The sequence below is a fragment of the Myotis yumanensis genome, unplaced genomic scaffold (assembly GCF_028538775.1).
Source record: "Myotis yumanensis isolate MYYU_CA2020_CCGP unplaced genomic scaffold, mMyoYum1.0.hap1 SCAF_7, whole genome shotgun sequence".
Classification (NCBI taxonomy): Eukaryota; Metazoa; Chordata; class Mammalia; order Chiroptera; family Vespertilionidae; genus Myotis; species Myotis yumanensis.
Window position 1 is genome coordinate 61,540,301 of NW_027223758.1, and position 27,815 is coordinate 61,568,115.

General features: G+C 43.8%; 1 protein-coding gene across 2 annotated transcripts; it reads left to right on the top strand.

Annotated features, from left to right (window-relative positions):
- Positions 1-61: 61 nt before the first annotated feature.
- Positions 62-27,815, top strand: RAB12 (RAB12, member RAS oncogene family). 2 transcript variants are annotated; one of them, XM_070420644.1, is made up of 6 exons: positions 62-568; positions 16,112-16,172; positions 23,802-23,940; positions 24,909-24,998; positions 25,634-25,738; positions 26,666-27,815. In XM_070420644.1, the coding sequence occupies exons 1-6, from the start codon at positions 64-66 to the stop codon at positions 26,777-26,779; spliced, it is 1,014 nt and encodes a 337-aa protein (XP_070276745.1). In that variant the 5' UTR covers positions 62-63; the 3' UTR covers positions 26,780-27,815. The 2 variants fall into 2 exon arrangements, with proteins under 2 accessions (XP_070276745.1, XP_070276746.1); XM_070420645.1 differs by lacking the exon at positions 24,909-24,998.

Genomic DNA, 27,815 nt, shown 5'->3' on the forward strand with positions numbered 1-27,815 from the left:
CGGGCCCCGCGCCCCTCCCACCCGCCGCCCCGCGCCTGCGCTTCCTGCCCCTCCTCGTCCGGGATGCTCCTGCCGCTGCTGCGGAGGAGCTGTTTCCCTTCCTCCTCTCCCGGCGGCGGCGGTATCGCCGGCGGCAGCGGCTTGGGCGCGGGCGCGGGCAGCCAACCAGCGGCGCAGCTGCCGCGCGAAGCCCGCGGGCCGCCCGGAGCGCTCGAGCGGGCGGACGCCGAGCCCGGGGTCGACCCCAGGCGCGCGGCGGAGGCCGAGGGGGCGCCGGGGCCCGAGGCGCGCGGCCCGGGGGCGGGCGGCGGCGGGCAGCGGGCCGAGCGGGAGCCGTATGCGTGCATGGATCCGGGCGCCGCGCTGCAGAGGCGGGCAGGGGGCGGCGGCCTGGGCACGGGCTCCCCGGCGCTGTCGGGGGGCCAGGCCCGCCGGAGGAAGCAGCCCCCCAGGCCGGCCGACTTCAAGCTGCAGGTCATCATCATCGGCTCCCGCGGCGTGGGCAAGACCAGCCTGATGGAGCGCTTCACCGACGACACCTTCTGCGAGGCCTGCAAGTCCACCGTGGGTAAGGGCTCCGCGAGCAGGCGGACCGGGGCCGGGGCCGGGCTCTCCTGCCGCCGGCGCTGCCTCCCCTCGGCTCCCAGGGCCCCAGCTGGTGCCCTTCGCATTGTCGGCCTCGTTTCTCAGCGCGTCTCTGAGCTTTTCCTCTCCCACTGGATGGTCTTGCACTTGGTGGATGGGCCTGTTGGTGAGATCTGGGGGGAGGCGGAGGACCCCCAAAGCCGGACGGAGGGATGCAGTGTAGCTCCGCGCAGACTTGCGCTTGCAGCCTCCTCTCGCGGCGCAGACCCCTCGCGCCCTCCTGAGGTCCCGGTGGGAGCGGGTTACAGAGCGCCCCCTCCCGCACCCCCAAGGGCGGTCATGAGGTGGGGTGATGCATTGGTCCCGTCCGGCTCTCGGGCACAGTGCGAGCATCTCCTCGGAAACTCTCGACCCGAGGGAGAGGTGGTGCGAGGTGGGCTGCAGGGGGACTGTGGAGTGAAGTTGAAGCTGCGCCCCCGTCCAGAGGCCAGAGTGGTCACTATAGCAAATGCTGGTGCCTTAGCTGTACCGCGCGAGGAGTTTTTCCACCGTGAACCAAGGCTTAGTTTATAAATTTGAACTCACTTTTACGATATGCAGGAATAATGAAGTTTAAGATTTCCTGTGGAGGATCTATGGAGACTAGTAAGACTAAAACGACACTAAATGTCTTTAAGTGTAAATGCGGGGCACAGGGACTTGGGCTGAACTAGCTCATGACCTCGAATAACCCAGGGACAGAAGTGGAGATAAGTTATCCAGTACCACCCAGGTGGGTGAAGGGCAACAATGAAGTAAATACAGTGGCACTCCAGGTCAGGAAGCAGAATGCCCTGGGGACCTAAAATTGAAAGTGCAGGAAAATTTTTTTGATGACGTCAGATGTACAGGACTTGGCGTTGAGGTCTTTCACATGGGTGTGGGTAACAGTGATTTCTGTGGAAAGCCCCTTCAAAGCTGGAGGAACCACAGAGCGCTGGTTCTTCAAAATAAAGGGTATTCACCTTCAGTGATAGGCGAGGAGTGGTTTCCCCAGGGGATGTCCAAGAAACATTGAGTAGTAGTTAAGTTTGAAATTCAGAATTAAAAGTATTCTGTATTCTTGTACATATATTTAGTATTGTAACCAGTGCTAGTTCCAACGCAATACAATTTGGGATGGATTTGTTTTACATTACCTTAACAGAAAAGTAACTCCCAAATTTTGTATTGTCGTTTTGTTTGTGAGAATTTGTTTCCCTTCGTGTTTCTTTGGAATAGATCATTTTTTGTGTTCTCTATACCCTGTGTGTTTTTTAAATGTTTGCCTTGGGACCATGCTGTTAAAATTCAGTGGCATAACGATACCTGTTTCATATATTTAATCTTGGATCATCTAAAGTACAGGGACGTATTAAACCATCAAATGAAGGTTTATACTGTTACTGTAGTACCTGACATATGAAATAGAATTAAAAGCAATTCAGAATTACCAATCTTTTATGGCTCCACACCTAAAATATATAAAAATGAGGGATAAGCCCGACTGGTGGCTCAGTGGTTGAGCATCGACCCAGGAACCAGGAGGTCACCGGTTCTGTTTCCAATCAGGGCACAGGCCCAGGATTCTGGCTCCATCCCCAGTAGGGGGCATACAGGAGGCAGCCAATTGATGTTTCTCATCAATTGTTTCTATCCCTCTCCCCCTCTCTCTGAAATCAACAAAAACATATTTTAAATAAATGAGAGATAATACAGCTATACTCCGTGATGAAAAGAAATCAGCATAGGCACTAATAGGTGGCTAGCGGTTTGGGTGGATGGAGGTGAGACAGGAGATGAGCAGAGGTGTACTTTAGAGGAAGGCAGAGGAGAGATGAAGGGTTTTCTAAGCTGGGGCCATAGTGGAGCAGCACCCCCATATTCTGAGGAAGACTCACTAGGGAACATCAGAAATGAATGCTTTGAGACCTGGATGCCATGCTGAAGAGGGTGGACCTTATTCTATAGCAACTGGAGTCTTGGCATGAAGACAGTGAAACTAATTGGGCAGGATTCCATAGGATACCTGGGAATGAGAAAGTGGCCAGCAAGGAGACCAGGCAATTTGTTCCTCTGTTCCCTTAACAATCAAATACATACACTTACACATGCACATACCTCCCCTACCACTGCCACTGTGAGCTTCCTTATGTGCTTGGATTCTTGTCTTGCTCATTTTTGTTTCCTCCACACATAGCCTGTAGTACTTGGCTTGATAACATGTTTATTAATTGTGGGAAATTCAGAGAAAGGTGATAGTTTCTGTTCTGACCCGGAGTGTGAAGACACTTGAAGAGAGCTAATTAATCGCCCTTTAAACTCCGCTTCTGAGTTGCTTTCTCCTTCCATTTATCAAATTACTTATTGAGCATTTACACTGTGTGTCAGGTGATATGCTACCCACTGGGGACTGAGTAGTGAATAGGACATAGTCTATCCAGATGTGGCCCAGAGTCCTGGGAAATAAGATCATCCGGGTTGATAAGGGCAGCGGTAGAGATGTGTAGAGAATATGTGAGGGACATAGTGGTAGGATGAGGACCGGTCAGGGGAAGTTTCATTCCCACTGGAATGCTGTAAGTATAAATTCATTCCTTGAGTTCCTTGAGAAAAGTGCTATTTAAATATGGCGTTGGGTGTGGTGTAGTACTGTGGTTGCCTCACCTGAATGCCTGCCCTCTGAGCAGTTAGCTCATAGGTCCTTCTGAGGCCAGTTTGTCGGCTTTCATCTCCATGTAGTCAGCTCCACATAGAGAAGGAGTCTCTTCCACCGGAGCACCTTCCCTCACCCTGTCCAGACTTGCAGCTGTGGTCTGCTCGGGACAGCAGAGTCTGGAGAAGACCGTGCGCCCCACAGCAGGGGAAGAGCCTGAGCGTGCGCAGACCAAGGTGCCTGTGTAATGCAGAGGCTAGAAGAGACAGCCTCCAAAGTGCCTTTTAAAAGTGAATCAGGTTCCCCTGGACTTCCTATAAAAGGTCATTGTGGAAGGCCTTGGGGATTTTAAATAAGCTATTTTAAGTGAGCAAAATGTTGGTTTTTAAAAATCATATCAGAAGTTGCCTTGGTTTAAAGACACAAAATTCACCAGGGTATGAAAAGCTAAAAAGCTGTTTTTAATAATTGACTATTCAATGGAAATTGTCTAAGTGAAGGATTATTTTTCAAACTAGAGGCCTGGTGCACAAGTTCATACATGGGTGGGGTCCCTTGAGGTGGCCTGCAGAGATCGGGCCCCAGCTCCTGCCCCCAGCCCCACAGCCCCTCCTGGCACCCCACCTTGGCCTGGTGGCGCCCTCTCACCTGCTCTACCATCCTGCCTGCGGGGCGATCGATCAGGGCCGGGACCCTCGCCCGGCCCCTTAACCACCTGGGAGTCCCGCCACTGCTGCTGGTCACTGGTCGCAGTCCGTGGAGCAATCGGTCAGGGCCGCCCCCTCCCCCCCACCTGGCTCTCTCAGCTCCTGGGAGCTGGGCAGCAGCCCTGTCCCCGCCACTGGTCACCAATGGCGGGGCAGTTGGGCCCCCACTTGCACCCGCCTTGACCTGGCGCTGCCCATTCACCTGCTCCACCATCCCACTGCCATCCTGCTGTCATTGGGGCCGGTAGCACCTCCACTTTCATCCACTGCCAACGTGCTTCGTTGATGCCCGCCATGTTTCACGCTGCCTCCTGGTGGTCAGCACACATCATAGTGAGCTGTCAAACTCCTGGTCTCCCAGTTGAACAACTGCCCGAGGGGACAATTTCCATATTAGGCTTTTATTATATAGGATAATGGTATCTTGTATTTATGAAATTGAATTACTTAGTCTGATATAGCTAGCATATCAGACTTTTAAAAGTACAGGAGCAGCTTTTTAAAGTTTGAGAAATGGGAAAAAAAACTAGCTGGCTGTAGAAATTCACAGCTATCTAATATTAAAAAAACATAAAATTATATATTTGTCAACTTTTGTTTTATTCGATGCTACCTGTTAATTTTGTTTTGACTGAAATGGTTTTTGTTTTAACTGAAATGGTTTTATCAGGCAACACCCACCCCCACTTCAAGAACATTGCAATCTAGAAAAAACAATAGAGTAAGATTAAAGAGCCTGGGCTCTTTATTTAGGGTTTGCCACTTGTGACTTTGGATAAGTAATTTAGTTGTCTTTACATATAAAATACAACATTCATTCCGTAGTAGCTACAATTTGTTGAGTATTTACTATGTATCAGCAAAAGTACACTCTATGATCCTCATAACATTCCTCAAAGTTATCCCCATTTTACAGATAAGAAAGCAAAGTCTCAGAGAGAGAAACTTAGCCACTGTGGCACAACTGGTCAGCAAGTGGTCAGGGGTAGGGCTGCAAAGAGTTCTTTCTGTGTTCCTTAGCTTACTTTGAGATTTATATTTACTCTGCTTTGTGACATTTCTGATGTATTAAAATCAGAATCATTAATCCCTTTGCTGCTTATGTAATTTGGTCCTCCCACAACCTGTGAAGATAATGATACCATTGATCTTGGTATCCATGAAATTGACTTTCTGTATGCCCCTATCATCACTTGTCACTTGCTTTCTGGATATTAAAATAATGCTCTAAGAATTGAATTCCTTACCTAAATATTCATTCATTTACATATCTTAAGCCTACATATTTATAAAAATTTTCCAAAATTTCGACATTTTAAATAGAAAGTAGGAGTAGGGCCATCAAAACCAGAATTCTGGTTTTCCTGGGCAGTAAAATTTCCCCCAAAGTGCTGGAGACCAACATAGGGATTGCCAGTTCTTTTATTTTGCCAAGTAAAAACATTTAATAAAAATAAAAACAAATGCCAGTTTAAAAAAAAAAAAAGATTTAAAATGAAGTTGTCTCCCCCCAAATTAGGAAATTCAGAATATCCTAATTAAAAAGTTTTTTAAATTTAGTTCTGAGACCCTCCCTACTCTGTCTTCATGATTTTAATTTTGTAGCAGTGCGTGAAACTTCCCAGGCTGGCCCTTGAGAGTGGCTGGTCTAAGGGCCATACTGAAGCCCTGGTTTCACTCAGTTGCTGGCAGTAGTCCCTGTGTTCTTTGTGAGAACGCATCTTTCTTGAGTCCTGTGTTGAGAGGAAGGTGCCTGCTCGTGGTGCAGCTGGCTGCATGTTATCAGGACCAACAGTCAGACTGCAAGCCGAATTGAATTGAGGGGTCCTAGAAACAGGTGAATACAATTCCCTGGCAGAAATGGCTCTCTGTGGGTCTGGCCTTGAACGTTAGGAGACATGGTAGGTGAACTGCAGTTCACGAGTGTCTGGTCAACTTTATCTAGAAGCAATGGAACCGCTGGTAAGGGACATTGATGACTCATACTTTATTCTGGAAACAGAGATTTTTAGAAAACCAAGAATGAACATCAATTGGATTCAGATTTTAAACTGTCTTTTAGTTTGCTCTTCTGTATTTATCTGTAGTCTTCCAAGCCATAGCTGATCTGCCTAAGTGTTTTACTTAAAAGAGAATTTGGGAAAGTTGTCTAGAATTCCCACTGCAAAAGCCCAACACTTCTCCCAGCCAAAGTGATGTAACATGATGACTCAGGGAGATGTGAGTGTGAAAGGAACCAATGCGTCTTGGTTATTTGGTTTTTATACCAGCCTATACTATGCATTGTGTGGTTAGGTTTATTTTAATGAACTTAATGTAATGGAGCTATCTTTCAGAGAAAGTATGGAAATGTATTGCAGTGGGGTTGTTTAGGTTGAATGAAAATCTATTTAAAGACCTGGCTCAAGTGCACTCAGCCTTTCCCTGTTCACTGGCACTGAAGAAGAAAGGTTTCATTATGCATGACAGAGATCCAGATTCTTAGAGATTGCTTCTCTCCCTCCAGCCTGTGGAGTCGGCCAGGAGCAATCTGGTGCGGATCTTGGAACTGGCTTGAGGAGACCGAGTTGGTTCTTGTGAGAGGTTCAAATTATTCTCCAGCCTTGGGTTTCACATACATTGTTCTAATTAAGTTTTTGTTTGAATTTGTAAAGAAAACAGCTCTGTGCAGTAGTCAGCAGATATTTTTGAGAGGCTGTTCATATTTATACAAGATGCCACTCTGCTAACCATTTATTGGATGCAACGCTAAGGCCTGCTCACCTGGCTTGTCCTTTTCAGAAGGGGTGAGTCATGGAAATAGTCATAATAAAATGTCAGAAAAGAGGTGAAGGGCTGTGCTGTTGCACTTCAGCAGAGGAAGAAATTGATTGTTCTCCTTTTGTTCTGTGGTTGCACATCTCTGACATTTGGAAAATATTTGGAAAACCAAAACTACAGACCTAAAATAGTGTCCTTAATTGAATGTGACTGTGGGGTTCTTTTGTTTGTTTTTTGAATGCTTTTCCTTTAAAATCAGAAAACACAGGCCTAACAGAACACTAGATTCCATAGAAAACCTTTTCCCACCAAATCTGACAGCCTCCACTGCTTGGTTTCTGGTGCTTACATAATGCCTTCTTAGCTTACAAAACAACAACCTGCATTTCCACCTCAGGCAGAGTTAGAATGGAAATAGCTGATGAATAGAACTCTTCTGGTTTTCCAGGCTTAATTTAACACAGAAGCTTCAAACCCCCTAAACCAGCTCTCGGGGGAAGGAACAGGCCCCTTCTAAATGAGGAGCTGTGTTGTTCTTGCATGCTGTCTCCCTCTTTAGGCCTGCTACACAGCAGAACTCTGCTCTCTTGTTTACTGAAAAAGAATCACACACCTACCATCAAATTTTCGCTTTTAATTTTTCACTTAAAAAGAAAAACACTTGGCCTTCTCATTGGCCATTACTCATTCCAGGAGCTCCTGGGGTGGCATATTGTGGGAAGAGTGTGGAGTTCAGAAGTAGGCACAAAGTCCTGGATTTAAGTCCCAGCTCTACCACAGCTATCAGTGTGACTTGAATTTCATTTCCCTCATTTATAAAAGGAAGGGGAAAAAATAGGGCTTACACTCTTTTCCTACCTTTTGGTACAGGAGTAAGTGGAGATAAAATATCTTATGTACCTGGCCTAGAAAAGGCAATTATAAATGCCAGTTATGTTCCCTTCTCTTTCTAATTTATATTATAGATGCAAAAATTCTGAAACACTCCAATAAATAATTCTTATCCTTTAGAGATGCATACTGAAATATACATAGGAGGATAGGAAATAAAATGTAAGGAGATGGCCTGTGTAAGGTACAAAATCTACTTGTATTTTTATGGACCCAACCTAAATAGTAGTAAAGTTAATATTTTTTGCATAAGAAGAAAATATTACTGATCCACCATTTGATATCTGGGTTTTTGTTTTTAATTTTCCAGATTCTTCTCTCTTCTTCCCCTCCCCCCATCAAGAGGTCAAAATGACTGCTTTTTCTGATAAGGGTCTGTGAGCAGAGGAAGGCCTGCAGATGCAGGAGCAGTCTGTCTAAGCCAGTCAGCATCCCTCATTTTTACTTTGCAATATTTCCCTAACAATGCAGAATTCTTTTTTAACATTGAATACGTATTTATACCTCTCTTGCAGCCATACCCTCATTCATCAGGTGAGGCTGCACAGGGGGGAGCATAGCCTGAAGCCATTCAGCTCAGGTTCAAATCTGCTCTAATACCAGCTTGGTGACCTTAGGCAAGTAACTAACCTCTGATGTGTTTTCTCACCTGTAGAATGGGGACAGTGATAATATCTACCTCAAATTGTTAAGAGGATATACTGCAGTGAGTTATGTACAGTGAGTAAATGTAAAGCCTTTAGACTAGTACCTGAAACATAGTAAACACCACAAAATAGTTTTTAATCTTTTTATTATAAAGGAATTAAACCCCTTTCTGTGAAATTGTTTTATACATGGACTAGAGGCCCAGTGCACGAAATTCGTGCACTCGGGGGGAGGTCCCTCAGCCCAAACTACCTTCTCGCAGTCTGGGAGCCCTCAAGGGATGTCCGATGACGGCTTATACATATTTAAGCCATCAGTCGGACATCCTTAGCGCTGCTGCAAAGGCAGGAGAGGCTCCTGCCACCGCCACTGCGCTCACCAACTGTGAGCCCAGCGTCTGCCTCCTGGTGGTCAGTGCGCATCATAGCAACCAGTCATTCCGCCTTTCGGCCAATTTGCATATTAGCCTTTTATTAAATAGGATGGTTCATGGAAATGGAACCACCCGCCTGTTCTGATGGGCTCCCGGGTGGTACACATACTCTGTTTCCCCAAGCCTCTTCTCTGATAACCTCCAGCTCTCTGTTCTGTCCCTGCCTGATGTAATTTGTGGTGTCACAGTGTGTTCGTTCCAGCCAAGTGCAAGGCTGTCTCCTTATGCTCCTGCATATGTCAAGGGCAGGCACAGGGAGTCTTCATGTGCTGGAGTGGAGGCATGTCAACCTGGAATGAAAGAGAGGCAGATGTTCTTAAACTTAGGATAGACTTTTGATATCCTCAGGCCTGATAAGCATTTTTTAATGACATGCAATTATTTTACTATTTTAATGGTACCTACTTCTGAGAATGATCAGAATATTTTAGTTGTAGTACTTAATTTCTATTTCATCGAAGACTCGTAATAGTGAAAGTAGGAAAAGCCAGATAATCTATCTATCTATATAAAAGCCTAAGCAACCATTACGATGGAACGATAGGAACGACCAGTCGCTGTGAAACACGCTGACCACCAGGGGGCAGACGCTCAATGCAGGAGCTGCCCCCAGCCTGCAGGCCCTGATTGCCAGATGGGCCCTGCCAGCCAACCTCCCGCAGTCTCTCCCCCCAGCCAGCAGGCCCCCACCACCCGATTGGGGCCAGGCTCTGGGCTGGGACAGGGAACCAGGGGTGGGTGGCGGCAACGCAGCCCCTTTCCCAGGGGGGCCAAGGGCTGGCTCTCTCCTCAGGACCAGCAGCCAACCTCCCAGGTCTCTCCCCCAGCTGGCAGGCCCCGATTGACCTGCCGCCCGCCCACCGCAGTGGCAGTTGGCCCTTCCCCCCGGCCAGCAGGCCCCGGGCTGGGGTGGGGAACTGATAGTGGGTGGTGGCAACCAACCTCCTGCGGCACCCAGGTGGGGGGCTGCGACCTCTTGTGGGCTACCTGGGGGTGGGGATAATGGGGACGGAGATGCGGTGAGAATGCAGGGTGTCCGTCAAACTCGCTCTCACTCCCCCTGCTAATCTCCCCCAGGACGCCAGGGCTTGAGCGTCAGGGAAGCTCATTGCCAGGACCACAGGGGCCCAGTGGTCTCGGCCCTGATCAGGCTCAGCCTCCGCCCCAACCCCGAGGCCCCCACCCAAGTGCTGAACGTGCATGCGGCGTAGGAGTGGATGCCATGCCAGGTCCCTCGCTCTCCACCCACAGCCCCTCTCTGGCTGCCTGGCCTCATGCTCACCACTCCTTGGAGTAGAGCTACAGCTGCTGCTCCTGCTACTGCTTTGGATAACACCATGGAGGGCAGCAGGCACAGGATGTGGGGGCACCTGCCGTGCAGGAGCCGGTCTGCAAGGCTGGCCGGGAGAGAGTGCGCTGCCCGCCCAGCTTCTGTGCGGTGTGCTGGGCAGCCCAGAGGCCCACGCTGCGCCCCAGCCCACCGCATCCAGCCACACTCATCGCATTTCCACATGGGGACTCAGGTGCCATGACTCAAGCAGAGGGGGGCACATGAGGGCCTGGCGGCCCAGGTGTTGCCCAGGGCCCAGAGGTCAGCTGGTACCTGCCCTTCCATGCCAGGCGCTCATGCTTCGATCACCAGCTAGGCCTAGGGACCTCACCCGTGCACGAATTTCGTGCACTGGGCCTCTAGTATTAAATAATAGGGAGTTCTCAAGTTCAGTGCTTTCAGTGCAGAAATTGAAAGATGGTCTACTGACCTTTATGTGGTGCTTTCCTCTGGGAATTTCTGTTGTATTCTGCTCTGGTAGATTGTGTTTAGACAGAAGACTGGCTTCACCGTCATGCGACTTGGCTTTTTTGTTTTTCTTTTAATATATTTTTATTGATTTCAGAGAGGAAGGGAGAGGGAGAGAGAAAGAGAAACATCAATGATGAGAGAGAATCATTGATTGGCTGCCTCCTGCAGACCCCTACTGGGGATCGAGCCTGCAACCCAGGCATGTGCCCTTGACCAGAATCGAACCTGTGACCCTTCAGTCCACAGGCAGATGCTCTATCCACTGAGCCAAACTGGCTAGGGCATGGCTTGTTTTTTTAATGATAAATTTACTTTATGTGACCTTTATGCATTTCTGAATTTATTTTCTCGCTTTCAGTGAAAATGCTAGAAATGCTCTCCCTTGGTAGAAATATTACATCCAAAATTGGGCAACACTTTATAAGGCAGGGGTCCTCAAACTTTTTAAACAGGGGGCCAGTTCACTGTCCCTCAGACCGTTGGAGGGCCGGACTATAGTTTAAAAAAAAACTATGAACAAATTCCTATGCACACTGCACATATCTTATTTTGAAGTAAAAAAACAAAACAGGAACAAATACAATATTTGTATTTGCATGTGGCCCGCAGGCCGTAGTTTGAGGACCCCTGTTATAAGGTATACTAGAGGCTCGGTGCACAAAAATTTGTACCTCAGCCCGGCCTCTGCCCTCTCACAGTCTGGGACCCCTCAGGGGATGTCCACCTGCTGGCTTAGGATCACTCCCCTGGGGATTGGGACTAAGCTGGCAGACATCCCTCTGGCAGCCCCGGAGCCCTCGGGGGATGTCCACTTGCCAGCAGGGAGCAGGCCTAAGCTGCAGTCGGACATCCTTAGCGCTGCTGAGCAGGCGGAGAGGCTCCCACCACCACTGCTGTACTGGCAGCCGTCAGCCTGGCTTGTGGCTGAGCAGAGCTCCCCCTGTGGGAACCCACAGACCACCAGGGGGAATCTCCTGCAATGAGCATCTGCCCCCTGGTGGTCAGTGTGTGTCATAGTGACCAGTCATTCCCAGTCATTCTGCTGTTAGGGTCAATTTGCATATTACCCTTTTATTATATAGGATATCCTTGGAAGAAAAGCTATACAGATTTAAGATAGTTACTATAAAGTGGCATTTAAATTGCAACCATTATTTGAACTGAGACATATTTCAAAGTCTGAAATCCTTCAACTTCCTGAAAGTGTTAAGTAAGATAAAATCAGATCTTTGGTGGTGGGGTTGGGCAGAGAAGGAAAAGGAGAGGATGTCTGTTCAGCTGTAATTATAGGCATGGACCATGGTGTTATTTTTGCTTTTTATTTTTTTAGCTTTTGCTGGAAAGGAATGTGCAGAAAGAAGCTTCTGTTTATTTTTTTATTTTCACTTTTGTAACTTCTGTGGCCCAGCAAAAAGAAATACACTAATGTTTTGGAAATGTTTTGCCTTAAGGGAGGGGAACTTAGAAATTTTATCAGCACTAAGTATACTAGTACAAATTCTTGATGCTATTGCTAAGGTTTATGAAAGATGAACACAAAGAAAAAGGCAAATTTCAAAGTTAAGCTCTGTTCTTTAACAGCTTGATGTGGTGATTCTGGGTCATTTACAGAACATTTCACACTCCTTTTTTCAAGCATTTGACTTTCATTTGTGGGCAGTGTTACAAATTTGAATCAGATATCTGCCACTGAACTAGCAAGTGCTATGACCTTAATGCAAATCACCTTTTCTTCTCTCCATTCTGTTTTCCTCTGCAAAATGAGGGTATAGTTTATTCCTCGTTGGGCTGCTGCAGGATTCCATGTGTTGGATGTCAGGCACAGCATGTTTGACAAGTGCCCACTATTGTTGCTATTAAAGGTCATTGAGATTAAAAAAAAGAAGAAGACAGCCTGGTCGGTAGCTCAGTGGTTAGAGCACCAACCTATGGACCAAAGGGTCTCAGGTTCAATTCCCAGTCAAGGGCATGTACTTACCTGGGTTGCAAGTTTGATCTCCAGCCCTGGTCAGGGTGCATGTGGGAAGCAACCAATCAATGTGTCTCTCTCACATCACTGCTTCTCTCTCTCTCTCTCTTTCCTCTCTCTCTAAATTTAATAAAAGCATATCCTCGAGTGAGGGTTTAAAAAAGAAAGAAAGGTAAGCTCCTGTTGTCAGAATAATCCACTTAGTGGACCACTTCCCATCTAAGCAGCCGAATAAATGGTTACCATAATTCCTGGGATGGCTGTATGTAAGGAGAGGACATGAGTTATTAAGACTGCCCCATCCTCTAAGGCAGTGGTTCTCAACCTCCCTAATGCCACGACCCTTTAATACAGTTCCTCATGTTGTGGTGACCCCCAACCATAAAATTATTTTCGTTGCTACTTCATAACTGTAACTTTGCTACTATTATAAATAGTAATGAAAATATCTGATATGCAGGATGTATTTTCATTGTTACAAATTGAACATAATTAAAGCATAGTGATTAATCACAAAAACAGTATGTAATTATATATGTGTTTTCCGATGGTCTTAGGCGACCCCTGTGAAAGGGTCGTTCTACCCCCAAAGGGGTCTTGAACCACAGGTTGAGAACCGCTGCTCTAAGGATTTACATCAATCATAGGAATTGTAGGAATCCCACTGCTCTGCCTACCAGACACACTCAGGACAGTTGCCCTTTCTTTTTACTACTTAAGTGTTTTGTTTGGGCTTTAAAATCCTAAGTTCTGAACTTCCCTAATTTTTCCCCAAATAGCATCATTCCTCCTTACATATCCAGCATTTGATTACGGGAGGGGGTCTATTCATCAGATTTATTTAGTTGCCAGGCATTATCCTAGGCTTTCAGGAGTCAAAGGCTGTGTCCTCAGAGGGGACACCACCAACAAAGAAGGAGCAGGCGGTAGGGCTAGAAAAGAGTTCAGGCCCAAGAACTGGGAACACATGAGGAATTGAGGGTAAGGGGTGGGGCCATCATAAGGGTTCAGACAGGAATCACTAAGGACTTACATTCTGGGCAGACAAGGAGGCTCTCTAAGAGAGGACAGCAGAGAAAAGCATTTCTTTGCCAAGTACATGGGGTGTTTATTGATTAGGACGGTATGACTTAGCCCTTTGAGGGCAGGGACTGTCCTCATCAACTGATGGAGTAGTAGGACTGATCGCTTCCTATCAGTCAAGAGGCCTATAGAAAACTGGGTTTTCAGCAAGTGCTGTGGATGGAAATGAAGGTGCCCCCCTTTTTGTCCCTGTTTGTTTATAAGCGTTGTTGGTAGGCATTCCTCCTCAGTGAGGAGAAACTTCTCTGTGCTGGCTTCTTCCAAACTAATATGAATATTCAAGGCTTTAATGACTTGCTGCCTTTTATTAGGGATCTTTACCATTTCTATAGCATGCAGATATTACAAATAGACAGCATTAAGAGATACTTTGACTTCATATAAGAAGGTTTTTAAGAATGTTTAGTTGTATGCTTTGATACAAGGATGTGTTTCTAAGCCTTAAATTGGAGTAAGTTCCCAATCTTTGCAAGCCACCTAGTGTCTGTTAGATGTAAAGGATATTTCATCTAAGAGAGAGGACCATTTTAATCAGCTGTTCCTTTTATGGAGTTTTAGATTTAGCCCTGGGTATTTTTCTATTGTTGTTAGTTCCTTTGTCGTTAATCTATTCACTAAAACTAGACAGTTTTCATTTTGGCTAAACAGATTATGAACCCTGTTCACTGTTATCTTTACTTTGTTTTCGTGTTAAAATTATGATAACATTACCACTTTTTGATTTTGAATATTTGTACATTTTCCTTTTATTTTATTTATTGAACTTTGTGGTTACAAAATAGTCCTAGTGTAGGACTGCTAAAGTTGATAAATTTTCAAGTTGGCTGAAAAAGAGTGACATGTTCAGGCTCAGAGCAATTCTTCGCAGAGAATACAGCCTAATCAAAACAAAAATTATTTGCACTAGCTATTTGTTTAAAAGGATTCTTTTAGTTGATTTGAAGCAGAGCTCACAAGTGCAATAAAGTAGTAGCCACTGTGATATGTATTATAAAAGTTACAGTTCCCTTAACTAAAACTTAAAAAATAAAAATAACTGGAAATAAAAGTAAAACAATAGTAGCCATAACAAATATGAATTTGATTTGTAAACTGCCATCCCAGAGTAACATAGTGAGGTCCCAACTTGATGCTAATATAAGGAAGACTATTTGGTCTGTTTAAAATCAGAACATAGCAGATATCTCCAGGCTGTTTTTTGTGCCTTGTAGAATATCACTTTAAGCTATACTCTTCCCCTGTGGTTGAGCCATTAAGGAACCCTGAGGATACTGTTGATGAACAAACATGCTTCGTGTTTTAAGGTGGTTTCAGTGTCATTTGGCTCTGGAAAGCAAATTTATTCCAGAACTGAACGTGAAATTGAATTAACCAGGTTTCACTCGGTGACATTTGAAATTATATCTGGTGTAAGAGATTACGAATAGCTTTGTTTTCTTGTGACATTTTATATTCATGCAACTTCTCTGTATTGTACAGATGAGGGCTACTGCCCCACCTCTGCCCAGGGTTGTAAACATGTTTTTTGGTATTGCATTGGTGTCCACAGGGTGTTACTAATTATAAAAGTCAGTCATATGCCTTTCCCTTCACCTCAAGAACATCATCTGACATTGAAGTGCTGCATCAGTTCCCTGAAATGGAGAGCCTGGGAGGGGGTCCCTGTTCTCCGTGGCCACATGGCACTCCTGGATAGATGTGTTCCCCCTGCTTTTTGGAAGTCAGGCAGCATGAGCACCCTGGATCCTACAAAGCAGTCAGGAAGCAGTTCCTGTAAAGAATATGTTTCTAGTTCTCAAATTTAGCCAGCATTCCTTTGGTTTACTTTCTTTAGTTTTGAAAATTGTGTGAAAAATACTGTCTGAAATATTTGTTTTCTATAACTAAGATGGTAACCTACACAAATAAAAATTTGGTGTAAAAATCATCTGAATTGGAAAGGGACAGTGATACATGATGGTTTGCTTGTTAATATTAAAATAAATAAAAATTGTTAATTTTTATGTGTAAATTTAAAAAAATAATTCCTCTTCCATACTATTGACCATATAATAAAGAAGTGCTGTTTATATATTAACTAAATTTTCTGCAAATGCTAAAAGAATTTAATACAATAATTTGTAAGTTCAGAGTAAGGCTGTTTGAAATCAAGATTGTTTCCAGTGTTCTATATAAGAATTTTCACCCAGGTAACATTCTTTTAAATCCAGTTATTAATATAATCATTAAATATAATTTTAAATGATTTTTATACTAAACTTATGGTAGTAATAAATTATAGTAATTAGAAATTTAAAAATTTTTAGTTATATTATGAATAGTAAATGCTACATAACTATTTAGGGTAAAACATAGCATAGGTTGACTTACAGTTGTGTATTGAAGTGTGGAATTATTGGGTGCTTACAGATACTGGCACGCTTCTGCTTTTCCCTTTTGAGAGTTGCTAATATCAGTTTTGTTTTTTGTTTTTCTAGTAATGATATATTAAAATGTATAAGTGGGATTGTTTTTTTTTTTGACAAATTACATCTTTTTTTTTAATTTGTTTTATTTACAGGTGTTGATTTTAAAATAAAAACTGTAGAGCTAAGAGGAAAGAAAATTAGACTACAGATCTGGTAAGTGGAGAATCTGTACCCAGTAATTGCCATTCATGTTTAACAGTCCATACGCTTGTCTAATACAATTAACCATTTGAGCTGGTTTGTTCTCCTACTTTTCCTCTCCTTTGCTCATGTTTAAATAAAATGAACAGTGAGAGAGAATTTAGAAGAGTCTGCTTATTTCATATCCTATTTGCACATGGGCAGTTATGCCGTTGTCTCTATTTTCAAATCATTTGACAAAACTGTCATCACTAAAATGATTGCTGAAATGCTTGTCTTCATGTTTTTAAAGTTATTTTGTTTGATAGTATTCAAAGACAGTTCAGTATGTTTCTGACCAGATTTGCGCAGTTTCAAGCCAGATAACCTGTAGAGTTCAGGGACTCTTCTTGGTGGCACAGTGTGAATATCACTGCGGGACACACACACTCCTCTGGCCATATTGCTGATGCTACATGAAGTAAACCCTCATTAATGTCAACTGGAAATGAATCCACAGCCCCTTTCTCACAATATAGTCGTATGAGAGACCAAACCAGCTGTGCTGCCACTGTGTTCAGCTCTAAGAGCTCTCTGCTGGCTCTCAGCAGCCCACAGGGAGCATTAGGAAACCGATCTGTGGAGAGAGGATCAGGTCTGGTGTTGGTTTAAAAGTCACCGCTGAGCTGTTCTGAGAATGCCCTTTTGTTTTAACGACACAGCTGCAGTGTACTCAGCTTACTAACTCCTCTCGGCAGGTCAACCTCAGCTCTGAGTGTTTGTCCACCATGTGTGTGTTTGCTTTCATCTGCGTTAATTGCTGCCTCATCTGTGGCATCATCGGTCACCTAATGCTTGAATGTTAGTGCCATGCCTTCATTCTTCATCCGTGTCCCTGTCTGGGATACAGCTGCAGCCGAACCAGCATTGCTTGCTCATCGGAGGTGTCTGAGGTAATATCTTTATTTGGCCATCTGTGGCTATATAATCCACTGTAAGATGTTTTAACTTAATTATGAAACATTAACAGTCTTGCCTAAATACTTGATACCCCAAATAATGCATATTTCTTACTAGATTGGCCCATGATCAGAAAGGCAGCAAACTGTTTTGTGTTTTGTTGCCTATTTTTTTGAACTCTGGAAATGGCAACAAAGTATCTTTCACATGAGCTGCTATTTTTAATTTTATAAGCTCTTTAAGGTAAAGACCATCTTTGAAAGTATTTGGAGTATGTCCACCTATGGGAATCATGCCAGAGACGCCTGATAGTCAAGGCCAGTGAAAGCACAGAGGTCTTGTCGTCAGTACACGGATTGTCCAAGGCCACTCTGTGCCTAGGCTAAGATACCATAAGCAGGTGCAAGGACACACACACAATAATCCCATGGTATACTGCACATGCATGCCCTTCTCTAGCCAAAATATGATTGGTGTAACTATTGGCATGAAGTAATATATATTACTTCTTTGTCTCTGGAGTAATATACATGTTATATTATGTGAGCTAGAGAGAGGAAAGGGAGAGACGGAGCTGAGAGCTGGTACTGCTACAATGTAAGGCTAAGAGCTTTATAGAGACCTCAGATATAGCTCCCATGTTAACCAGCCAGTGTGCTGGGCAGAGGAGTGTGCTGGAGAGAGGGGAGAGACCAGGGAGGCTGGGAGAAGCTGCTGAGGCAGGGAGCTCGGGTACTATTGCTATGTAAAGCTATAGGTCTAGAGGCAGCTTGCGGTTGCTCGGAAGCTGCTGCAGACACAGAGGCTAATACTGCTGATGTGTGGGAAGATGTATCTAGGTGTATGTACGGCCGCCTGTTTTATGGACTGCTTAAAGAACTGTTTCGTCTGAAGGCTATGTGGCCACTGACTTCTGCAATAACAACTCCTCCTTATATACCCACAATTTCTCATGGCTTCTCCATCTAAGACCCGGCGTCCAAGAAGGTCTAGTCGCTAGGCGGAGGGGCTCAGACCCAACACCTGTAACTAGTGAGCAGAGGATAAAGGTAGAACTTGGACTAAGTTCCCAGCAGTTAGTGTAGCGAGTAGGGTTTGAGAAGGAACCTAACTCTGGCATAGTCGAGTAGTAATCTGTTTTGGAGTGTGTCCAAATGCCCTGTGCCCCCTGGAGCTCTGCTCACTGAGTCTGTGCTGGTGACATTGGATACTTCTGGATCTCACTCCAGTGGCTTTGTACCTAATGTAGGTGGGCCCTGCCTTATGAATCCCAGTCCATGGGGAAAGGTGTGATAGTACAGTTCCAAGAAATGCACAGGGCACCCCAAAAGCACTTCTCTCTTGGGTGTAAAAGCATTTCCCCAAATAACTCCTTCTCTGCTTCTCCTTCGCTCTTCACTCCTCAGACTTAGTTCTCAAAATTTTCAAATCTGTACCACATTGGTGAAGAATGTAACAGAGGAAAAGCAAGATTCACTGAATCTATTGAAAGGATGATTGCAAGTTTTCTATGGGGAATACCCCAGTGATTCAGTTAGGAAGTAGGACTTATCTTTTCCTGAAGGAAAAGACATTATTGTTATCCAGTAGGTAGAAAGGAAGCAATGGAGTCCTGGTTCATTACTTAAAGAAACATGTGGCTTATTTTGGTGTCATAGGAGGATCTGGTATGGTTGGAAGGAGCTCTTCAGAGAGGCTGCTAATAATAGCCCTGCTCCAATTTTGTACACTGTCAGTCCCTGCAAGCACTGCCAGTCGGCCTTCACAGAGAGGTGTTGTCAGAAGAAGTGCATTTTTTTCTTGATGATGTCTGGATATAGTCCATCTAAGAAAATGTTATTTACTGTAGATTCTTGAAGGTTTAAAGTACCCAAAGCTACAGATGTCATTGTTACATTTTTAGGTCACATTTTTCAGTTCCTTGATTTATCTAGGGTTAGAAAATCAACAAACTGATTTTCACATCTCTGTACTTAGAGTGTTTCTACATATATGTATACTAGTGACCCGGTGCACGGATTCGTGCACATTGAAAGGAAGTTAATTAGAAGGTGGCCAGCGGGGCAGGACTAGGTGAAATGGGCCAGACATGCCCTGGAGCCAACCTCCCGCAGTCCCTCCTTGGCATCTGCAGAGTGAGCGGAGTCCCTCCGGCTCTTAGACATCCCCCGAGGGGTCCCGGAGTGTGAGAGGGCACTCTGTAAAGTTGCTGTCGTACAGGGTGTGGAACGCAAACACAAGTGTGCAGTAAACCAGCAACAACATAACCCATGGCCGAAGGTGGAATCGCATGGCCCTGCGAGGAATTGGCTCCCTCCTCTCTGGTTTCAGGGTGCATAACCTGAGAACCACCGCTGCCAAGTCACTGCACCTTGGCAGTTCCTGTATTGAGCGTCTGCTCCCTGGTGGTCAGTGCACATCATAGCAACCAGTCGGATGGTCGGACACTTAGCATATTAGCCATACACACACACACACACACACACACACACACACACACACACACACTAGAGACCTGGTGCACAAATTCCTGCACAGGTGGAGTCCGGCTGGCCTGTTTTGATGGGGGCCCATTAGGCCAGGATGGTGGGGGGGGAGCCATGGGAGGTTGGCCAGACGGCCCACCCCCGATCAGGGTCGGGGGTCCGATCAGGGTTGGGGCTAGCTGGAGGGAGGGCAGCTCCCTCTGTGGTTGGTGTGATTCTCTTAATTTGACCTCTACTTTCTGAGACTGAACCTGGGTTTTCCCATCACTTCTTGACTTCATTTGTGTGCTTTTGATTTGGGCGTGGTAACCTCACTCAGACGTTTAGGGCTCCTGTTTTTGAGCTGCTGTGTTGGTTACTGCCTCCTTCCCCTGTCCCTTCCTCCTTCCATCACCTTCCTCCTTCCCCACTTCCTCAGCCAGGTTTACTGAGTCAGTAGGTGACTCAACCTGAATGTTGACTCACTAATCAAATCAGTGGGAATTTATTAATTTGGCTCACAAAAAGGCTCACAGCAAAGATGTTCGGGGCTGATCAGGGGCCAGGCCAGCCAGGACAGGGCATGTCCGATTGGAGCCTGAAGGATCAGGCTGGTTGGCTGCCACAGTGCATGTCATAGTCACTGGTCGTTCCGGCAGTTCTGATCACTCCACCGTAACAGTCGCTGGGCTTTTAGATAGATAGATGATAGATAGATAGATAGATAGATAGATAAGAGCTTAAAGTATAACTAAAATGAAAATGTTTCTGCTAGAGTATATTTTCATGCATTTACATCCAAATGCTATCCTGGAAGTTAAACATGGTGACTTAGAGTCATTGTGTTGAAATGGACTTGACCATGATATTTGTCTCCTACTTTAGGCAAACACAGAATTAAAATGCTTTGTGTAGGGGCCCCTCATTCTGTCATTGTGCCAGTCTCCACTGTTGGGGAGTTTGGTGCTCGCCAGCGTTCTTCTATTAACGCCAAACTCTTTTCCTTTCGTTCTGTGCTTGGAAGAGGAAGAGCATTTCACATACTGAAATTGGTTCCTGCTTTTCAAATTAGTAATTGTGTCATTTTACTGGATATATTAAATATTACAGATGAGAATTTTTGAATTTTTAAAACATCATTGTATTACCAATTTGGGGAAACAGAATTTAGGAATTTTTTTAATTTACACCAAAAGCAGAGAGAGAAATAATAGTAAGATCACATGCTAACTATAGTAAATGATGATTTGGCTGGCATTAATAATTTGCAAATCTCTATTAATCAGTTCTTTGTCATTACAGCAAAAATTCGGGTTCATGGTGATAAAGAGGGGGAAATACTAGGATTCTGCATCTTTATAGAAAGATAAAAGCATGATCAGATTGGTTACCTTATCTAATTTTTGAAAAGGGAGACTTGCGTAGGTTTTTTTGGTGCTGGTACATAGTAGGTACTTAAATACTTGAACTGAATTAAACTTTCTACATTTTAAACATGTAATGTTTTGGTCAGCACGTGTTTATTGACAGCTGCTCTGGGTCAAACACCCTACTGGACCCTGGTAGACAGAAACAGACCAGCCCTACCCCTCGTGGGCCTTCAGTCAAGGACATCATGGGATTCTTGTGTCCTCTGGAACAAAGCAAATGGCTTTGTTTTTTATGTGAAATGAATTTGCCAGCAAGTTTTGTTTGCTTGGCATAACATCAGAAATGTGAACTAATCGGTGGTGAGTTCAATCTGAATGAAGCCATAAATTATAGCCATTGCCAAGGGGTGTTTTAGGGACACAGTCCCCACAAGTTGCACCTCGACCAGGAAAATGTTGCACACACTCTCCCACTGAGACACGCACTGTCATGCTACAAGCTTTGAATAGCCTTGCAGTGGGAACCTTACTGTTGTTACTCTACTGCCCAGCTTACTCCCCTGTGACCCACCGTGGCCCCTGGGCGTATGCCAGCAGTTAGGCTTTGGGGAAAGCTAAATTATAGATCATCTTTAGAGACATTGTTTCCCCGCTCAGAAGCCCTGCTCTGCTGAGCCACATTTGTCTCAAGCAGTTTCTTGGCTTCTTAGATGGAAAAACTTTCTCACAGCCAGCTTCTATACACTACTAGCGTGCTTATGTCCTTCCTCACGTTGAAGTGCCAAACTTCAGGAGAATAAGTAGTTCTTAGGTTTCAAAGTAGCAGTCAGAGAATAATGAACATTGCTGTAATTATAAACCTATTTGGTAACTCCCCTCTCTTTCCCTTTGACCACTTATTCTGTTTAAAAGGATTCTGTAGCATTTTTCATTAGTGGATGATTCTTATCAACAAAATCAGATATTAGCCATTGAGATTGGTTAAAGGAGGGTTGTAGACTTAAATAGTTTAAATTATCCCTCGTTTCTCTTTGTTGGTGACTGCCTCCCCTAGAGGGTGTTATCTTTCTACCATTTTACACGTTAGAAACAGCTCATTTCAGAAAGGCTGAGTTCTCTAAAGAAGCAAGACTGGAGCCCGGGTACCTGGCACCCACAGTGATTGCCCGGGGCCTGCCTGCTGGAGCAGAGCTTTCCAGAACAGCTCCTGTCCACCCTAGACAGGCTTTGAGGAAATTGGGGGAATAACGGCATTTATACCTGTTAATACACCAATTGATAGAGGTAAAATACCTAGAAAAGCTGACTTGACCATAATACTTTATGACTACAAAATAAAAGTTGAATATCGCCCACCACCTAACTCCTTGTTCATTTTTGCTATTTCTCTTATTCCCTCCACAACAATTTTCCTCACAGTCAATTAAAAATTTAGAACCTTCTAGAGCAAAGTTTATGACTTTGTCAGGGAGGAAAGTGTGGTCAAGTGTACTTAATGTAATTTGTAGTATTAAGTTACCTCATGATTTCATAATTTTATTCATGAATGTCAAAAAATTCATTCCGAAGCTAATGTTAGCTTAAATGAGTCACTTGAGTATGAGTTAAGAAATCAGAAATGACTTTTATATTTAACTAGGGGCCCAGTACGCTAATTCGTGTACCTTGAAAGGAAATGTGGGCCACAAGGGTGCGGTGAGCACAGGGGCAGGTCTCTGCCCATCCTCTGCACCCCTGCCCAGCCCCTCCCGCCATGGCCCCTGGCCCCCTGTCTGCCAGTAGCCCTGCTCCCACCACTGCCACTCCCACGCACTGACAGCACCGGCCCCGCTCACACCCGCTGATGGCACAGAGCAGTTGGGGCAGGCGCCGACAGCAGGTGTGAGTGGCGGCTGCTGCCCTGATTGCCTCTCAGGAGCAGGGATAGGTAGAGAAGCCCTCAGGGGCAATTGGGGCTGGCAGCCGCCACTTGCACCCACTGACGGTGCTGAGCTATTGGGACTGGCGCTGGGCGGTGACTCTGGCACCAGCTGTGGTGTGATTGGGGCTGGCGCCAGCAGTGGGTGTGAGCGGCAGCTCTGGTACCAGCAGCATATGCGAGTGAGGCTGTCGCTGGCAGCGGGTGCAAGAGGTGGCTGCCGGCCCTGATTGCCCCTCAGGAGCAGGGCGAGGTGGAGAAGCCCTGAGGGGCGATCGGGGCCGGCAGCTGCCGGGCACCACAGTGGGTGTGAGCGCCAGGTGGGACCACAGCGCACAAGAGCAAAGAATTTTCAGTAACCATTAGAGGCTTGCCTTGATGACAGTGACCGGCGCCCCGCCTTGGTCTAGTGTACCCGCTCACCTGCTCCACCATCCGCCTTGGCCAATGTCCACCATGTTCTGCACGCGCCCCCTGGTAGTCAGCGCACATCATAGCGACCGGTTGTTCTGTTGTTCCATAGTTCGGTCTATTTGCATATTAGCCTTTTGTTATATAGGATGCTATTTTTGCATGAGCTTTCACATTGGTAAGTTTTTTATAATTAAGATTTTGCTATGTATAGGATTTTAGTATCTTTAGTTAAATTACGTGGGATCTGCCTTCTCTCTCCCTCTTTTTATTATGACTTTTGCCATAAAAATGCTTTTTTTTTTCTATTTTCAAAAGCTTGGTTTGAAGGAAATTGGGACTCCTTTATGTTTTTGTTTGAATAAAACTAGCTCAGAAAAGCTATCCCCACTAATAGTGAGCGTGCACATGAGGAGTGGCCTGGTGACTAGAAGGAACCAGCCTGGTGGGGCCACCACTCTCCCTGTGTGCATTGGAATGTGGAGTTGCTTACTATGGTTATGGTTTAGGAACTGATTTTTTTGCTGCTATTTCTTAGGGACACAGCAGGTCAAGAGAGATTCAACAGCATTACCTCAGCTTATTACAGAAGTGCCAAGGGGATCATATTAGTATATGATATTACTAAGAAGGAGACATTTGATGATTTGCCAAAATGGATGAAGATGATTGATAAGGTAAGTGTTGCATTTTTTTTTCCAGATATGAACTCTTTGCTCATGGGTGTTAATCCTTATAAAAGAAAACATATTTATGAAGCATGCTTTTACATTATAAAGTCTTTAATCCATATTGCAATAATCAAAGTTTTATTATTATAAGTAATAAAACCAGGATTTTTATTCTGGTATCCTGGGCTGTTTGAACTCAAAGCCCAAATCTATAGTTCTGCCATCCTGAAAAACCAAATTGGATTTATACTTTATTCAGTGTTACAACCTGCTTATTTCACTAAATATTCTGTCATAATGGCCTTCCTATGTCATTAACTGTTCTTCCAAAGCATGTTTTAAAAAAAAAAAATATATATATATATATATATATATATATATATAATTGATTTCAGAGAAGGAAGAGGGAAAGAGAGATAGAAACACCAATGATGAGGATCATTGATCAGCTGCCTCCTGCACGCCCCCTATCAGGGATCAAGCCAAAGCCCGGGCATGTGCCCTGACCAGGAATCAAACTTTGGCCTCCTAGTTCATAGGTCGACACTCAACCATTGAGCCACACTGGCTGGGCCATGTATTGTTGTTTTTAATGGCTGCATTCTTTTGTGTACCTTACCTTATTTCATTCTCGGTCTATTTTGTTGGATTTTTACATTTTTTTTATTAATGATCATTTTTAAGTACAAAGCCTTGCCTTTATTTTGAATCATTTCCTTAGGATAGATTCTAAGGAATTACTGGTCAGAGGCTAAGAACATTGTGGTTCATATACCTAGAACCACGTTTCTTTCTAAAATGCTGTGAGCTGTCTTCCATGCCACAGTAACCAGGTCTGCCTGGGACAGAGAAGATGCTCAAAGATTTGTAGAGTGAATGAACAAATGAGTGAAAAATACTGGATTGTTTTACATTTCCTGTCAGCATATGACAATGCCCATTTTTGAAATGCAGCTTCTTTTAAAATTCCACAGTATGCTTCCGAAGATGCAGAACTTCTCTTAGTTGGAAATAAGTTGGACTGTGAAACTGACAGAGAAATCACCAGACAGCAGGGTGAAAAGGTGAGAGAAACCTGGGGGGCAGGAGAGAGAAGTCAGTTCCCACACTTTGTATGTTAGCAGTTGATATGCTTTACCTTTTAACAAATTACTTATTTTTTTAAATTATGAAATAGTTACATAGTATCACTCAATCACATCCTTCTCATGTTTGCTTTTTTTTTTTTTAGCAATCTTGCTGCCTTAAATTCATTTTGAAATTGAAGAAAAAAACCCACATTAGTATATGCTGCATTATTATCTAACCTGACACTATATACAGAGAAATATTTTTTTAAAGCATAAAATTGCTTTCATGATTGTCTCTCACTCTGATACTAGTATATGTTAATCTTCCTTGGAGAATCAGTGGTATTCACATTTTAAATGTCAGATACATTACAGTTTTAGAAATTTGGTCACATAATTTGACTTGAAGGTCATAGTATCACTGGGTTTTGCTTTGTTATTTACTTATGTAAGAATTTTCTGCACTTAGGAACTTTACAGTTAAGCATACACCGGCCTTAACAAACCTTTAGTCCACCCCTTCCCATATAGCGGAAGCCCAGAAGATATGATTCCCCATCGTTGGCCTCATATTCATACATTAGACAACATCGCACCCCACAGAGAGGAAAAATAACTTGTTTCCTTAGTTCGCACAGCAGATAACCGGGATGCGGTTCTGTGAAGCAAGTGCCAAGGATAACTTCAATGTGGATGAAATATTTCTGAAACTTGTTGATGACATTCTGAAAAAGGTAAAAAAATCTGCATGAATGTTTTTCATCTGAAACATACTGTTTATTATTTTTTGGTTGAGGATTTATTATTTCAAAAGGGAAGTACAGTAGTTTTTCTCAGTCTTAAGGAGCAGGTGAAGTTGTTAACTCGGCCAGAGGCATCCAGCCTGCTGTAGCAGCAGCCCTTCCATCTGGTGGTTTTCAGTATCCTTGGTATTAATGTCCGGTGTATTTGCTTAGCCTCAAATACAGTTTGGTGGAGTGACTGGCGCTGGCACGACAGTGTGCCTGTTTGTCTGACATTTGCTTTTCTTCTGTTCCTGTTTTCCCACAAGGACTAAGTTACTTACAGATGGAGGAGACAGCGAATGTGCAGGGATCTGAGCTGAGAGGCCCTGGTCCTTGCCTCCCCTATTCTATCACCAAAGCCTTTCAGTGATGCTGAGCGCCAGGAGAATTACTAGACAGCTTCACTAAGTAGCAGCAATTTCTTCAGGCATCTTTAGGCTTACATTCAAAGATTTTTTAGTAAGAATTTTGTTATTATTACGTGTTATCTGCTCAGTTCAAACATAATTCAGAAGCATCTAATAAAATGGCTGCTTTATTAGAAAGGTTATTTCTTTCTTCAGTAATGCTGTACCCACTGAGAATGCAGAACCGCTTTTTTATGTATTAATGCACTGAGTTCCCATTACACTGGGCCATGAAAAAGACATGTTTATGAGGTCCATCTTGTCTCTTCTTCCTCAGGTATAAAGGGACATGATGCATCCTGAACCTGTTTTGTTTTTTGTCTTAGTATTTGAATGTCTAGTTAAACTTTGAGGATTAGAGAGTTTTATATAAAAACACTTTGCTCTTATATAATTGTACGATTTGCAGAGCACTTACCTTATACGTTGTGTAGTTAAAGTGTGTTTTTGTCTTCTGTTTATCCTGAAGATGCCTCTGGATATTTTAAGGAATGAGCTGTCCAATAGTATCCTCTCCTTACAACCAGAACCTGAGATTCCACCAGAATTGCCTCCACCAAGACCACACATCAGATGCTGTTGATTTGCTACTTTGGAGACAAAGTGGGAATGATTCCTAGAAAGGGGAAAACGTTCTATTCTGCACTACAATCATTCTGAAAATTTCCTTTCGCACTTTGTAATTCAAGTCAGAGCTATACACTAACTTGTAAATATGCAAATATGCAATCCTGGGTAAGTTTTGGTTATAAATTACATATATCCCTCCAAATTATTATATTTCATTCATTATCCCAGTGTCTAGTGCGTATACACTGGGAAATGTAGTACTTCTAATATGAAGAATGGGAGAAATGAAAGTTATAGTGTTTCTTGATATAAATAATATAATTGTCCTTGTTAATTATATTATGGGGACAGAAGATATTCTGATAAGAAGAAAGAACATGGTGCTTTGCTTACTGATTTAAAGAAAATTTGTAAAACCAGAGATTTTTTGAAGAAAAAAAAAAAGCTATCTTACGTGCTTTTTCTTTATTTACAGGACATTTTTCTAGCTGTAGCATTTTTGAAGTATTGGGAGTGTTTCTAGCACAAAGCAAAGTTCCATTCATAGCCGTCATTGAAGGTTATTTATTAATGTGATATAATGGTAGAATATTACTAGTTAGAGGGTAGGATTTGACTCTGAGGCCGCAGAGTCGCTCTCATAGTTTCTGAATTGATATCCCTTATGCTTTTAAGAACTACGAAGATTCAATAGAAAGAAAACGCTGCTGTCCTAAACAAATCCTGTTTAAAGGAATTTTAAAGAGATACATTTTACTATATCAAAGAACGTACTTGTATTTGCCTAAACATTCTATACCTTTATAATGATGAAACTTCTCCCCCTTATGATGAAGCTTATTCCTGTTAATCCTAGACTGTGTTCTTTTTTTTTTTCAGTCTGATAATGAATTTGTGAACTCTATCTTTGGTATATCTTTTATTAAACTGCACTGTTTGGTTTAGTCAAGATAAGTAATTATGTATTTGAATAACTTGGCGTGTCTTGAGTGTTGTGATATGAAAAGCATTGTGGTCTTTCTACACTAATAAAATTTTGTATTTATGAA